The 14,331-nt window shown below is 43.0% G+C and overlaps 1 protein-coding gene across 4 annotated transcripts; it reads right to left on the bottom strand.

Annotated features, from left to right (window-relative positions):
* Positions 1–88: 88 nt before the first annotated feature.
* On the bottom strand, positions 89–14,288 carry LOC6506782 (protein ECT2). Of its 4 annotated transcripts, XM_001957214.4 has the most exons (12): positions 13,733–14,288; positions 10,494–10,710; positions 6,053–6,188; positions 5,887–5,993; positions 5,583–5,832; positions 3,983–5,398; positions 2,752–2,883; positions 2,337–2,687; positions 1,337–2,278; positions 1,164–1,274; positions 950–1,099; positions 89–884 (listed from the first exon to the last, which is right to left on the bottom strand). In XM_001957214.4, the coding sequence occupies exons 1-12, from the start codon at positions 13,761–13,763 to the stop codon at positions 756–758; spliced, it is 3,972 nt and encodes a 1,323-aa protein (XP_001957250.1). In that variant the 5' UTR covers positions 13,764–14,288; the 3' UTR covers positions 89–755. The 4 variants fall into 4 exon arrangements, with proteins under 4 accessions (XP_001957250.1, XP_014764898.1, XP_032309766.1 ...); XM_014909412.3 differs by lacking the exon at positions 3,983–5,398; XM_032453875.2 differs by lacking the exons at positions 10,494–10,710; positions 13,733–14,288 and adding an exon at positions 6,794–7,155.
* Positions 14,289–14,331: the final 43 nt, after the last annotated feature.

Here is a 14,331-nt window from a genome sequence, read left to right as displayed (position 1 = left end):
ACAGATACAAAGATACATCTACTGATTCATTGCCTATTTTTAGGATACATGTCACTGCTTCCACCCAAGATTAGTAATAGAAAAAAGATGATTTTTAAAAGATTTGTATTTTAATAAAATTCATACATTAACTTAAACATCGTCATGCTTCGATTACACTACGGCTTAGGGCCGTAAATGCCTACTCAAGCAGATCGTTGAGCTTTAATCAATATATAGTAGTAGTAAGTAGTAAGGGGGGTTTTTAAAAATTTACTCAGTAAACATTCACAGCTTGTTGCGGTGTGGCGATCAACCGAAACCCATTCGAATCGATCGATCGAGTGCGTGAATGCGGTCTCTAGTCACTAGTCACTACTGCGATTACAATAGGTTTGGCGATTACATTTAGCGACGCGACACAAATTAGCGAAAACTATATACAGTAGGTAATCATAGTCAATCGATCGCTCGGACAAACGGTTCAACATTTTCGAGCTATCCGTCCACACATCGACGGTTGTTCCAGCTTAACAATACAATTTACAATCTAAAAAATATTGGACGCGTGATATTTCTGGTTGATTTTTTGTGAGATTACGAATTCAAACAAGGGGCGGCAGTCGCAACTGAACTCGGACTCGGACGCTCTTCATCCACGTCCATCCTCGAAGAATTACACGTTGGGTCATTCTTTTAGAAATAAAGAAGACCTCGGAAACAAATGGAATACACGAAACGGCTTTAAAGCACTGCGGAATTATCATTCAACTCCTTTAAATTCGGCCCACAACGGCCTTGTTTTTCCGGGTGGGCTGCACTGAGAGCGGTGGCACCACCAGCATCTCGGATTGCGTCGAGGGCGAACTGCTCCTCATGCTGGCACAGTCCTCATCGTCGACTTCCTGAAATTTTATACGAAAGGAATTATTAGCATTTCTTCCACATAAGACCTTGTTTGCCGACTCACATTAATATTTGTGCAGCTGGCCAAACGCATTTGGGCCAATTGGGAGGCAGGCGTCAGCGAGTTGGTGCTGCCAAAGGGCGAGGTCATCATGGTGGAGACGGCTCTTTTCAGCTTGTTGGGTGTCTTGTTGAAGGAGAAGGCGCGACCCACCTATAACGATAATTTATTCAAAAATAATTCATGTTTTCTTATTCCAAAGTAAGTCAGAACCCACCTTTAGTCGGGTCTTGGCCGCCAGCTTAAAGGCCTTGCTCAGCGTGCTGACATTCACATCGCTTATGTCCACCTCCAGTTCCTGGGAGGTTCGACTAATCAACAGCTTGTCCTGCATTTAAAAAAATTAAATATAAATAACAAATATTTATGACTTATTTTGTAGTGACTTACCGCATCTGTACGACAGGTGTGAGCTGCAATCTGATTGCAGAGCTTCTTCACATAGACATGCTTATCCGTCTCCTCGTCGCTGATCGTAAACGTGTAGAGCTTCTCCTTTTCGCCACGCTGGAGGAGTCCAAAGGCTCGCGGGCTGTCCGAGATGTCGATCACCAGCCGTATTGTGTTCAACGATATCAGCTTGAGGTGCTTGTGCGTCTTGGCCGTGCTCGGGGACTTGGCGGTGTTGAAGCCGCGTGATCGCCGCTTACACAGCTCCATGGAATCGGAGAAGAGGTACACGACGAGGCTGTCACCTCGACCGCTTAGGGAGTCGGAGAGCTCGTTGACCTCACACTTGGAGATGAACGAGCGATTGGAGCTCACTAAATGTGGCGGACAACCATCGATATCGTTGAATATATCGAAGATGGCCATGCGCGACTCGGTGCGTCGTTTGTCCTCGTTGATGTGCAGCGTCACCTGCTTGATGGCCTTCAGCGCCTCCTCCAATCGACCGTGATCCGCATTGCTGCCATTCGTGTGCTTCAGGATGTCGTTCAGCAGTAGACTGATGCTGGGTAGTCGCTGGACCGGCCTGATCATCAGATCCTGCAGGCTCTGACGGCCACACTCCGGCTTAGTCTGGTTGATCTTCAGGAAGGCATGGAAGCGAGGATACTCCCGGTCGCAGTACAGCAGCTGCTCCTTCATCTGCTCGAAGAAGTTGACGTAGGGGGGGTAGGCCTTGATTAGTTCGTCCCTGTGCTGGATGATGATGTCGCCGATCAAACAGTCCTCCCGCCAGTTGGCGTGCAGCTTGCGCAGGTGCTCCAGCATGCTTTGGTGCACCTCGTGGATGGGCAGAAAGTTGCCAAAGATGGTTTTGATTTCCGATTTATTCAGCAAAGGATCATTGGTCTCCGCCAGTTCTTCCAGCTTGTTTTTAAAGAGCTTGAAAAAGATTTTAGTTTAGATTTGGAGTTTAAAGAACAATAATTCCTAAACTCACATTCAGAATGGTATCCAGAATGCCCACATAGTTGGACTCGGTGGTGAAAAAGTCCATAAAGTGATTGAATCGCATCGACTTCTTGGCGGGCGTGGCATCACTGGCCTCCGGCTCGGCGTGGTGCAACTTGTCCACCTCCAGCTTGTCCGGACTGGTGGTGCAGTCGAAGAAGCTATTGGAAACGGATAGAAGACCGGCATCCGAGACGGAGGAGCGTCGCTTGCCGGACCCCAAAGGAGTGCCCTCCAGTTGGATGCGTTGCGAGAAACGCTTGCGTTTCCGTTTATTAAAGCTAATGGGTAAGGAGTCGCGACGATCCGTGTTAGGGGTATTCGTGATGCTATCCAAGTACTACAAAATAAATATAAAAATTAATAATATGTTTTTGAAGAGAGATTGTTTAAAGATTACTTACGTCGCCGAACAGATAGTCCATCTCGTTGGCATAGCCATTCTGGATGGTATACCAGAACCAGTCTGATTTCAGGATGTGAGTATGATTATTCTTGGGCTCCGGCTTCGACACAGTCGTGTGCTCGTCAACCACCTGAACGGCAATAAATCGAATCGATTAATTTCGTTGATCTAGCGCGTCGGCGCATTTGTTTATTTTATTCATATTTGTGCAGGAGATGCGGAAAAAATGTTTTGTTTGCTGGCTAATTTCGATCAAGCATCTATATACTAGATGGTAAAATAGTCGTATATATCCAGAGAGAGAGAGAAGCGGCAGCACAATAAATTTTGAAACAATCATCCAAATGCAAAAAGGCCAAACAAAACATTTTTAGTGCACATTTTTTTGGCAGCACTGTTGAAACGGCAAAAAGATACAAGATCGAGAGGCAGGAATGTGTGAAGCTATATGGAACATATATGGAACATAAATGCGAAATGCAAATGCAAATGTTTTATCATTTGTGCAAATATTTTGTTAGTCCATCGAAAGTATAATAATTCAACCCAAATGAAAGGAAATTCCTCACGCTAGACATCGTGAGGAGGCGGCTAAGCCACTCTCCATAAACAATATATTGTTTTAAATTCTAGTTGGCATTTTTAACATTTATTCAAGCTGAACGAAAGAGTTTATAAGGTTAGAGAGTGTGTGTTGTGTTGTGTTGTGTTCTGTGTGTGTTTTGTAAATAAATGTTATTCCAATATTTATTGTGCTGCTTTGTTTGGTTGTGTTCTTGTTTGTTTTTTATGCTCTGGCAGACTAGACACCGAAATGAAACCAAAGTTATTTACAAAATTATGAAGAGAGAGATGAAAAAGAGAAAAGTATGTGAAATTCCAGACACCACCGCACCAAATTAGATGTTATATGAGTTGTGACTTAAGCTACAGCATAACCATTAAATAACAATTAACAGAAACGAATTGGGAGTCGGGATTGGGGGGCTGGATGATGGATGGAGGGCAGCGGCGTCGCACAGCAACTGAAAAAATGTTAAAAATGCTTCGAAAGGTGGACTGAACACAGACTCTAATTATGGAGTTCTGGCCAAGAATGGTTTCAAATACAAATACACAATGAATGCACTTTGGTTCCTGAGTTTCAAAGAAAAATTATATCCCCAACTTAATATCCTTTGCCGTTTCAAAGTCTCCATTAGAAGAAGTCTTATCCAATTCAAAAGTACCATTTGCATGGGCTCTTCGAGGAGAGTCTGACGCCCCGCGGTGGACTCTTCGGGGGATTTGTTAATAACCTGCACCGAGCTATGTACAGCAATCGAAGTCGACAGGATGGGGGATGACGATGACGATGATGATGAGACGGGTGGCATGGCAGGCGTGACGGCAGCAGCACAGAAAGCAAATGTATTGGACGAGGTATCGTTCACATCCAAACTGGCAGTGACAGTGGCAGTGGGAGTGGGTATCGGTAGGGGATTCACCAGTGTGGGGGTGGAGGGATTGGTCAGGGTGAGAGCGGAAACAACAGGTCCGAAGAGGCGTTTGGCTGTTTTCGGAGTGGCCGAGGATCGAATCTTGGGGGCTTTGGGGGTCTTGAAGCCACTGTCCAACTGGGCGGAGCACTCCGGTGTACCCTCGGCGCCTCGCTCCACCCGACGACTGCTGCTTCGGGTGATCCGGCCGCAGAAGCTACGCAGCTTGTCCTTCACAGGCTTCTTGATCGATTCGTTCAGAGTCAAGTTGATGGAGGAGGCCAGCGAGCAAATGGAATCATCGGCTGCCTCGCTGCCCAGGAAGGTGGAGGCATCCGCCACAGAGCTCCTCCGAGGTCTTAATGTCTTCATCAGAGGTTCGGCTACAAAGCTCACGGATCGCCGAAGGGTTCGCGATATGGATCCCGTGCGGATGAGTTTGGGTTTCTTGGTGCTGGTTGGCAGGGCGAAGGAGTCCACCGACATCAGGGACACGTTGTCGAAGCTGTCGCGCTTTCGTTTCAAATCATTCTCGGTGATCGGCAGGTCATCCGTCTCCAAATCGCACTCGTTGATCGCCTTGAGGATGGGCGATATGTTCTGGGTGGTGCTCTGGAAGTCCAGCACAATCCCCTCCGATTCTGGGGAGCTCAAAGGCGTGGCTGTTTTCAGGCTGAGTCGGATTTTGCTTGTTTTTGGTGTGCTGGCCTGGACATCCTCATCCTCCTCTCCATCGAGCTGCTCCGGCTCGGTTTTCACCTCCTTCTTGAGAGCCTCTTCTAACTCTTCATCATCGGATTCGGGCAACTGATCATCTCCAGGATGTCCTATATCCGCGGCCTCCACAAAGAGCCGCTCGTCAAAGTGGATGTCATCCTCGTCGTCAAAGTCCTGGTTCTCCTTGTGCTCCTGGTCCGAGTCTGGGTCTACATCCAGTGGGACAACACCGTCGTCTGTATTGGCTGGCGAATGATTCCCATTTTCGATCCCCGCCGCCTGCCCTGCATCCTCGGCCAGCAACTGCTCCTCCGCCCCCTGGCACTGGCCTGGTGTCTGGGATTGGGATTGGGTTTGGAATTCGGATGGGTTAGTCTGGGTGCTTGGGTTAGTAGTAGTGTCTGTGCTAGTGCTAGTGCTTGTAAAAACTGCGCCCGTGTTGGGCATCACCTGGAAAACACACGGATTAGGATTTGTGGGTAAAAATATGAGCCGTCGAAAAAACGGAAAAAAGCTTCTACCAAAAAATAACAAAAATTAATAAAAAGCGATTCATGCAAACTACAAACTCCAAAGCTACCCAAAAAATAAAGCTTGCATCTTAGCCGAAAAATAAATGCAATGGTAGACTCACGACATGCGAGCACTCCGGATCCTCCAGTTCGGCGCAAACGCCACCATTCTCCAGCAGCACGTCCACCATGTGTTGGTGCTCCTCGGGCGGGAAGCCAAAGAAGCAAATCTTTTGGCCCTCGAAGGCCTTCAGCCGGTGCGTCTTGGTGAAGTTCTCCTGCGTGGCGTCGAACTCCAAAGAATTGCGATCCGACCAGGCGGCATACACCCAGGCAGGACGAACCACCGTAAGTCTAAAGGTTTTGGCGTACCTGAGAAAGGGATTTAATAAATATTTAATTTAATGAGAAAAATAATATACTCACTGATACTTTTCGCCGCCACTGTGATTACAAATCAAGTGCGTGGTCTTTGTGTTCAGATCCTTCTTGATGCAGCCGCCCATCGAGTGTATAAGGTTAACCAGCTTTGTCTAAAATATATATAGAATATTAAATATTTTAACAGAAATAAGGAGGTAGTACCACTCACCAGCTCATCCTTCTTGCGTATGCCGGTGAAGCAAGTGACCACGCCGCGCATCGCATAATTGTAAATGGGACGAGAGTTCTGGCCCAGGGTCTGTTTCATTTCGGCCGCGTACTTCAAAGCCGGCGGTCCCAGAATGCTGAAATCAAAGAGGGGTAGCCGGCAATTAAATATTTATGTGGCACACTTTTGAGTTATGCAAGGCAATCTGGCTTTTATGTCCCAATTGACCTTGGCAGTTGCAGGCGCCTCCGACTGCAGCCATAATTCAATTCGGAATGGTTGAGGATCGATATCGATATCGGTATCTGTATCTGTATCTGCCACTGCATCTGTATCTCTAACCGATTGCAGTCCGGACACAACCGTCGAGGCATCATCTCATTTGACGACTGCACCGACCGATGCGCTTTATTGAACTTTGACTCGCGCCCCATCTGACTAAGGGCTCTTTTGTTTATGAAAACCGGACATCGACAGCTGTTGGGAGGCCCAACCATCCACCGCCCGCCATTTGGCAAAAGCCGGAAGTTTTTATAAACAAATCAATCGAGCGGAAGCTGACTGCAGCCTGATGTGTGAGGGCGTGGGAGGATTGTTTCAATTTATGATACTTGGGAATGAGAACAATTATTAATGCCCCTCATCAGGAGGCAATTAAAATTGTGGTACAAGCATTGAATAATGTCTATTCTTATTTTAACTTGCTTAATTATTTTAATTATTAATTATTTAGACACTCACAGCCAACTTCCTTTGAAGAGTTTCTCCCCCACATCCATTACAACTTGATCTTTCACTTTCTTGGCCATTTCACTTGGAAATCTTGACTTCCTGTTGCTTGTCTCACTTTCACTGTCTTTGGGAACTGTTGTGTGCTCTACTATCATATCATATTCCATTCGAATTTACACATTTCACCCACAAATATAGTTGGTTCCTTTTCAACAAAGCCACATTTCCATATGAACAAATATTTGCCGCCGGCAAACGATTTTGTCACTTGTCCTCTGATTCAGAATATGTATTTTAGGCACCGGAGGAGGAATAGCGCGACAAGAGTTTATGATTCTATCCGGGCAACTAAACAAACACAACTGGTGCGAGGAGAATCGGGCTGCTTGGGAAAATGATTGAATAAACGGCGAGCGAGTGGAAAATGGAAATAGAAAATATACATAGACCTGACATGCCATCGTTCTCCTCCAAGAAGTGGGGAGACCACCACTTACTTCTCTTTCTCTCGCGGGATGTGAGAAATGGAGATCACAATGAGAGGAGGCTTCGACTCTTGGGGAAATGTGAAATTCCAAAGAACAATTAAATAAATTTCCTTTCTTTTTTTTTTTTTTTGTTTTGTTTTTGGCGAAAATGCCAAGGAAAACCCAGAGCTGCTTAGTCAAAGCATAAAAATGCGCAGCGCGTGCTGCGAGAATTGTATCTGACAGATACTTTTTGGGGCCTGGGCTTTTGGCCTCCCCCAACTTGCGGCTTGTAAAGTGCGGCGATCTTTGGGATGTCACTCGAAGGCACTCGAACTCTACGAGGGTCAACACTATAAGCAAGTCAATGGCATGTCGTTCGCGGACTCGTTCTCGTTCTCGTTCTGCCTCAATTAATTTGCCATATCAAAAACTTATAAATTATATAGACTCTCCCTCCCGCGACCCACAGCTATACCATAAATATTTATCTATATGCATGCCGCAATAAATTAAGTTTCTTTTTCGATTTGTTATATTTAATTTTTTTATGGGAATTGCAAAGAATTTCCGTTTTTTCCCAAACACACACCTCTTTCAACACTTTCTCGGCTATAGTCTTGATTTTTTGACATCGCTACACAAATTTTTATAGAATCTTGGCGCCAAGACATTGCTGCAATAGCCAGTATTAAGGAGAATCTTGGACAATACATACTATTTCCCAATCGAAGTCCCCCAAGGAAAAACAAAACCGATTCATTTTTGATTTCTCAGTATTTCTCATCTCAACGCTATTTGTTTTATTTTTAAGTGAACATTTTGTTTTCTTTGAGATTCGTCCCCAAAATAGGCAATGAAATGCCGTGAGTATTCCCCCATTATGCGGATGGATCATTCGTATGATTCAGAATACTATATATCCTATATAGATCGGTCATGCTGGGCGGGAACAATTAACAAGATCTTTTGAGGCATCGTTTTGGGCGAGGTTAAGTGGCCGTTTAAGTGCTTTTTGGTTATACTCTCGGGGCATCTTATAGAGAAGCATCTATCTTATAGCTACTTTCTGGGAAATTCTCATTAAAATTGTTTCGCTTTCCCATTGAATATTTGTTTACTTGCAATCGGACTAGTTAACCTCTATGTTAATATTTTTATTTCCACCATAAACCATTCAACTGAAGCCCTGGAATTTTAATTTGTTTATTTTGAAAACTTTTAATAGGAAACCCCTTTTTAAAACAATTAAATTATTAATACACGTGCAATAAACAGACTTGGTTTTTTCCATCAAATGACAAAAACAAACGCGACTAATGGTGCATATTTATTTAAAAAATAAACACCTCTCTGAGGCATATAAACTTTTTACGTTTTTTTCACCAAAGTGATGATGTTTTTCTCCAAGAGAATACCAATTAAAATTATTGATCAAAAAACTACCAAAAAAATAAGAATGCAGAACATAAAATATAATTAGCAGGGAGAGCTCTTAACACCTTTCCCCGTTTCGGAATTCTTTCTCATGTTTTTGCTGAAAAATAAATACAATGTGAAATAACAAAACACCAACTGAAACATGAATGAAAAGCCATGATATAAATAATAATTCTTAATGGGGGAGAGGCGTGCTTCTACGCTTTCCTGTTTCATTTTTTCTTACAATTGTGTTGGAGGAAAACATCAAAAAGGAAAAACAGACGCCCACAGAGATACCTCATCCGAAAAAACCACTGTTTCCTGTCCTCCACCTCTCCTCACCTAAAAAAACGGAGCCATAATAAGTTAAACGCATTCGGTGACCTCCAAAAACATAATGCTCGTAAATAAAGGCTAACCATAGTATCGCAAAAATTATTGTTAATCGCTAATGAGACAGGGCAGAGGTTGTTCTGCGGCTCTATGGCTCTGGGGGTGGCGGAAAAGCGTGCATGTTATTTGGGGCTATTACTACGCAGCGGGCAAATTAATCAAGCATGCAAAAAAACACAAAAAAAACTAAAAACAGAACCAAATAAATACTATATTATAGACTGAAGCGCAAACATTTGCGCAAGTTTCAAATTTGACAACAATTTGTAGGAGAAGAAAAATTGTGGCAAGCTGGCTTTCATAAGTCGAAGTGGCAATGCCCTTTTCCTTTATTTTCCTACAATTTTAAATTATGGGAAAATAGTTTTTATAAGTGGCAGGGGAAATGCTTTAACTATCTTTGAAATATAGATGATTTTTTAGTTGAGAATAAATTTTTAATTGAAGTTTTGAAAAAGAGTTTAAAAAGGAGGTTTAAAAACTATGAAATCTTTAACCATTTAATGATAATTTTCAAAGCAAACTAGTTAATCTTACTATAGTAACTATGTTTCTACTTTAATTTATATTAGAGATACTTTTTCCCTAAAAATAAGACAGAAAATATATGATCTTAGGGTGATCAGGGGTGCTTCCCGGATGATTGATGGGTGAATCAGAGGTGATTGGTACTGACGGGATAATCAATATGATAGTTTGGTTTGAAATGCAAAACTCTAAATGCTATATATATGATTTATTTTAAAACCTAATATGTCAGATCAAATAAAAAACTTTATTTCAAGTATTTCTGCTCAATAAACTTTATTTCAAAACCAATAATCTTTAATTACTTTTAAAAGTCATAAATTCTAAATTTGTAATAATTATTCATTTTTCTTTCCCGTTTAAACCTACTATATCATCAATAAATGTTCATTAACCTTTCCCATAAATGCCTCTAATTCATAATCTCACTTGATTTTATGGCTTTTTTAACAGCGTCTGTAGATAAAGCTTAATATTTTTCAAACCCTACCCATTTAAACAATGAAAGTATCTCATAAACAACAATTTTTAGAGGAAAGAAAGGGTATTCCCAAAGAGGGCCAAGGGGTCTAGAATGTAGCGCATGGCTGACGCTGTCAATCTTGGTAAAAATTGTTGAGCATCGAGTGGGAAAAAATGTGTGGAAAAAAAGCGGAGCCAGTAGGATCCCCATGCGTTTGTCTCGATTTCAAACTCAATTTGCTGACGATGATGCTGCTCATGGCGAGCAATGAAGGCGATGATAATGGCTCTTGACTTTGTTCCATTAGGGTGTCTTCAGCGGCCGCCATATGTGACAGATTGGTGTCCACGGGCTTAGTCTAAATTAAGCAACTTGGCGGCTCTTGTGTCTTAAAAATAGTATTAGTGACTAGCACTCGGAGGGTAGGAGTACTCACCATTCCTTCTGCTTGTGTATCGCCTCGAAGCTGGCACCCTCGAAGTCGTCCAGTACGTAGAATGTCCGCCATTCCGATTCTCCAAGGATGTCCAGTCCGGTGTCGGAGGTAACGATGGGCAGTCCGAAGGACTCGGCTGCCAGCAGCGTTTCCGCATCCTTGCCGACCTCTCCCACCAGGCAGATCCGCGATGCCAGTGTTGTCGAAATGGACATTTCTATAGGGTTTGGCGGAAAATAGAAAAACAATCAGAAACAGGCATTTTCAGAGCTCTTAAAAATCAGAAATAGTCATGGGTGCTAAGTGCATGTCGGTCGTAAATCAGAAAAAAAATGCAGGTCAATCGCAAGGGTCTAGGCCTCTACTCTACCTCTCACATCGAGTATGCTTCAATTTCTATTAGTTAAAAAAATATTAAAAACAGGAAACAGAAACAGATTTTTCCACAAAAGAGGAAGCCACAACACACTCTGGAGAACCGATCCACCTTTTGAGGCATTTTGTTTACAGGGAACTGGAGAAAGATGTTTGATTTATGGCTATTTTGTGGATTTGTTTGTTTATGCAATGAAGTGTGGGGGCAGAGAACTAATAGAAATATAGAACCTCCTTAGGATGGAAAAGAAAATTGCGAGCTGTTGACATCCAATTTTTGCTAGCAGAGAGATGACCTTCCTAGCCTGGACTCTAGGGGGGATGTTTCTAGAAAATTTTTTCAAGTGCAAATCATTTACCCCCCAATCGACGGCGAAGAAGGGCGGAGGCGGCAGCTTTGTGGCATTAATTTTATCCAGAATTGTGCAGCTGTAACCGATGCCAATTGTATCTGTATCTAGACTACATCTGTATCTGCATTCTCGACTCTTAAATGTATTTGTATCTGTATCTGTTGTATCTGTGGCCTGGCGAGACATTCGCCACTTGTGCAATTGAACAAAGTCCAGGAACTGAAGACAGAAGAGATACAATAGATTCTGAACTGCAGTTCGTGTCGTTTTTGCCTTCTGACGTATTGGAATTTTTAGATACTCATGGATATTCTCCAAACCAGGCCGATAAACAATGCAATTTATCTAATGGACTTGTGGGCGGGTGGTCCACCAAATATGTACATATCTCTGGAATGTAAAAGAGCTATCCCAGCTAACCAACTATTTATTAAAATGACATTGTTTTCATAGACTCTGTTCCGCGAACTGCTTCCACAGCAATTAAATAAATATTTCGCCAAGTTTTTATGATTTTTCCACTTAAGACTCCGACCAGACCAGAGTGATATGTATACTTTGGTCAGTTCCTGGTACCTCCCCCGGTTTCTGCACACCTTTATCAGGTGTTTTTAGTATTCTGCTACCCTGCTTAGGTTTCTGCCAAGTCTGCTGGCCTGGCTTAAGACGAGGTGCACCCCTTAGGCTTAGTGACCTCCGAAATACCTGTAAAATCCTCGTACACCTGACAAAGGGCTGCCTGTCGGAGCTTCGCTTGCTTGACTTCTTCCTCCGCAGCGTATGTGAAATAGGAGGAGACCTGTTGCTGAACCGTAACGACTCGGTTCTTGTTGCTTTTCGAGCCAAAGGGTTGGCCAAAGTGGAAGTGAAGGGCTGGCAAGTGCAGCATTTTGTCCAAGAAGGATCCTCGAGGATCGGCCACCGAACTGAAACTGACAACTAACCTCTAGAAACTGTAGAATGCATTTTGCATAGCCACAGGTGGTCAGTTAGGGCCACCAGTTAAGGGGTGGTGGTGGAAAGCAATGGTGGGAAGAGAGAGCAAAGCCGCACACAGGTGGTCACCATTTTTCGCCATTTGGGTATTTCCTTCCTCTAGCAAGGGGACTTGGCTGAAAATCCGCTGTTTCTGCTATTCCTGGCAGGCAGCCAGGCCATAAAATGACGAAAAACTAATAGCAGAGGGCCAATACAGTGAGAAAAATTATAGGTTTTTATAAAAAAATATCATAAAATTAAGTTATAGAACTTGACAGACTTTTCTTTCAGTGCTTGGTGAATTTTTGTCACACTCATCAAAGAAAAAACCTTATAACTTGTAATAAAATTACGCATCCTTGACGCAAAGATTCGGAACCGAATCTGACCTTCAGAGGAGGGGCATGTAAGATGTCATTAGCATTGAGGAGACTACAACCCAGAGACTACAGACAGCGAACTATGGTCGGCATGGGCGGCCTGTCAACAACATGTGTAATAAAATAAAAAGGAAACAACAATTTAAGAGAGATATAGACACCATGGGCGATCAGAGGGGTAGGTAGAAATCACACGGCCAGTATCCTTTAAAGAAGAGCAGGAAGAAGAAGGATAAGAGGATCTCTCCCTACCTGAGGGAAGTAACAGAGCTGGCATTCTTCACAAAATATAGCTATTTACATTTGGCTTTTCAAGCCAAAAATTGTTATAGAGATGAAAAGAAAACCAGGAAATAAATCAATTTCGGGGCCAATTATAAGACAGACTGTATATTCTTTTAATCTGATTTCCTAATTGTAAACTTTTTCGAAAATTTCTATCCTACAGATCTGAAAATGAAATACAAAGCAAAATTTAAAGACAATTTTATTTGTTTATACATATATTCCAGGGGAAAATTTTTGGGGAGAATATTTTCACGTGCTTATCGAGGCATTCAACTTTGCTTTCGGAATTTGTAAATTAATTTTGCATATAAATAAGGGGATAGTCTTCAGCCAACAAAAAAAGGCTAGGCCCTCATCACTGATAACAGGAACTGATCGGTTTTGTTGTTGTTTCTTGTTTTTGGCTGTCCTTTCTCCCTCCACTCTCTCTCCCTCTCTCTCTGCAGAGGGTTCCTGAGAAGTTACATGTTATTGTTGTTGCTCCCGGTACAGTGCCGGCCAGAGGAAGAGGGAGAAGAAGAGAGAGTACAATTTCGCAAACACTATCTTTTTGAAATTAAAAAAAAAAAAAAAAAAATTCTACAGCTTAAAATTGTACTGACGCGATGCCGTTGCTTTTTTAGTCCGTAAACTCAAACACAAACGTCTACAGATGGGGTTTAAAATGTATTTATTTGCTGCCAGCGAAATTTTTTATGAGGATCTTTTGGCCCCGACTGTGGTTTGCCGCCGGCCTCCCCCAACCCCGCCCTACTTGCCTACAAGCTGACGACATTGAAAAATGAAAAATTCGTTTTGTTTCTGGGGCGGATGGGATGGTTATTAGCACTTGCCACGCCCCCCCTGCCCACTGCAAAATACTCACCGCACTTTGATTGCTCTTCAATAGTCTCCATTTCAATTGATCGTCGGTGTTTCAAGGCGAATAATTCCGTACAACAAATAAAACACAATAATCACAAAACACGCATACGAAAACAGACGCACTGGAGACAAATTTCTCGTTTGTACTCGGATCGTTTATGTTATTTATTTAATAGGTCTGTGGCTGCTGTCGCTGTTTTTGAGCACTTCCCGAGACTCATACTTTCCTCAACACTTTCAATTTAAGCCTCCCAGACGATCAATTAAAACGCGGCGCGCAACAAAATGCGAAGCGCACTCACACACATTCAGGGCCACTTGCGTTGCGCGCTTTACTTGTAATCGTTGTTTCTATGAACTGGGCACGTGCCCTAGAACCGGGCCAGGTACTGCAACTAGTTACTAATAAACAATTTAAACGATTTCACAGCGCCCAAGTCCACGTAAACGGCTGCGCGTCGAAGTCTCAAATCAAATTTCAACGGCCAAGCACGTCCGGTAGGTCTTGAGAGCAGTGTGGCCAGTGTAGCTATATTTACAAATATAAAGTAACTAAAATGGCAGCCCTGGTTTGGGAACAGTGTGGCCAGTGGAAATATA

This window comes from Drosophila ananassae, chromosome 2R (assembly GCF_017639315.1).
Source record: "Drosophila ananassae strain 14024-0371.13 chromosome 2R, ASM1763931v2, whole genome shotgun sequence".
NCBI classification, from domain to species: domain Eukaryota; kingdom Metazoa; phylum Arthropoda; class Insecta; order Diptera; family Drosophilidae; genus Drosophila; species Drosophila ananassae.
The sequence above is the reverse complement of the archived record's forward strand: the minus strand, read 5'-3'. Positions and strand labels throughout refer to the sequence as shown.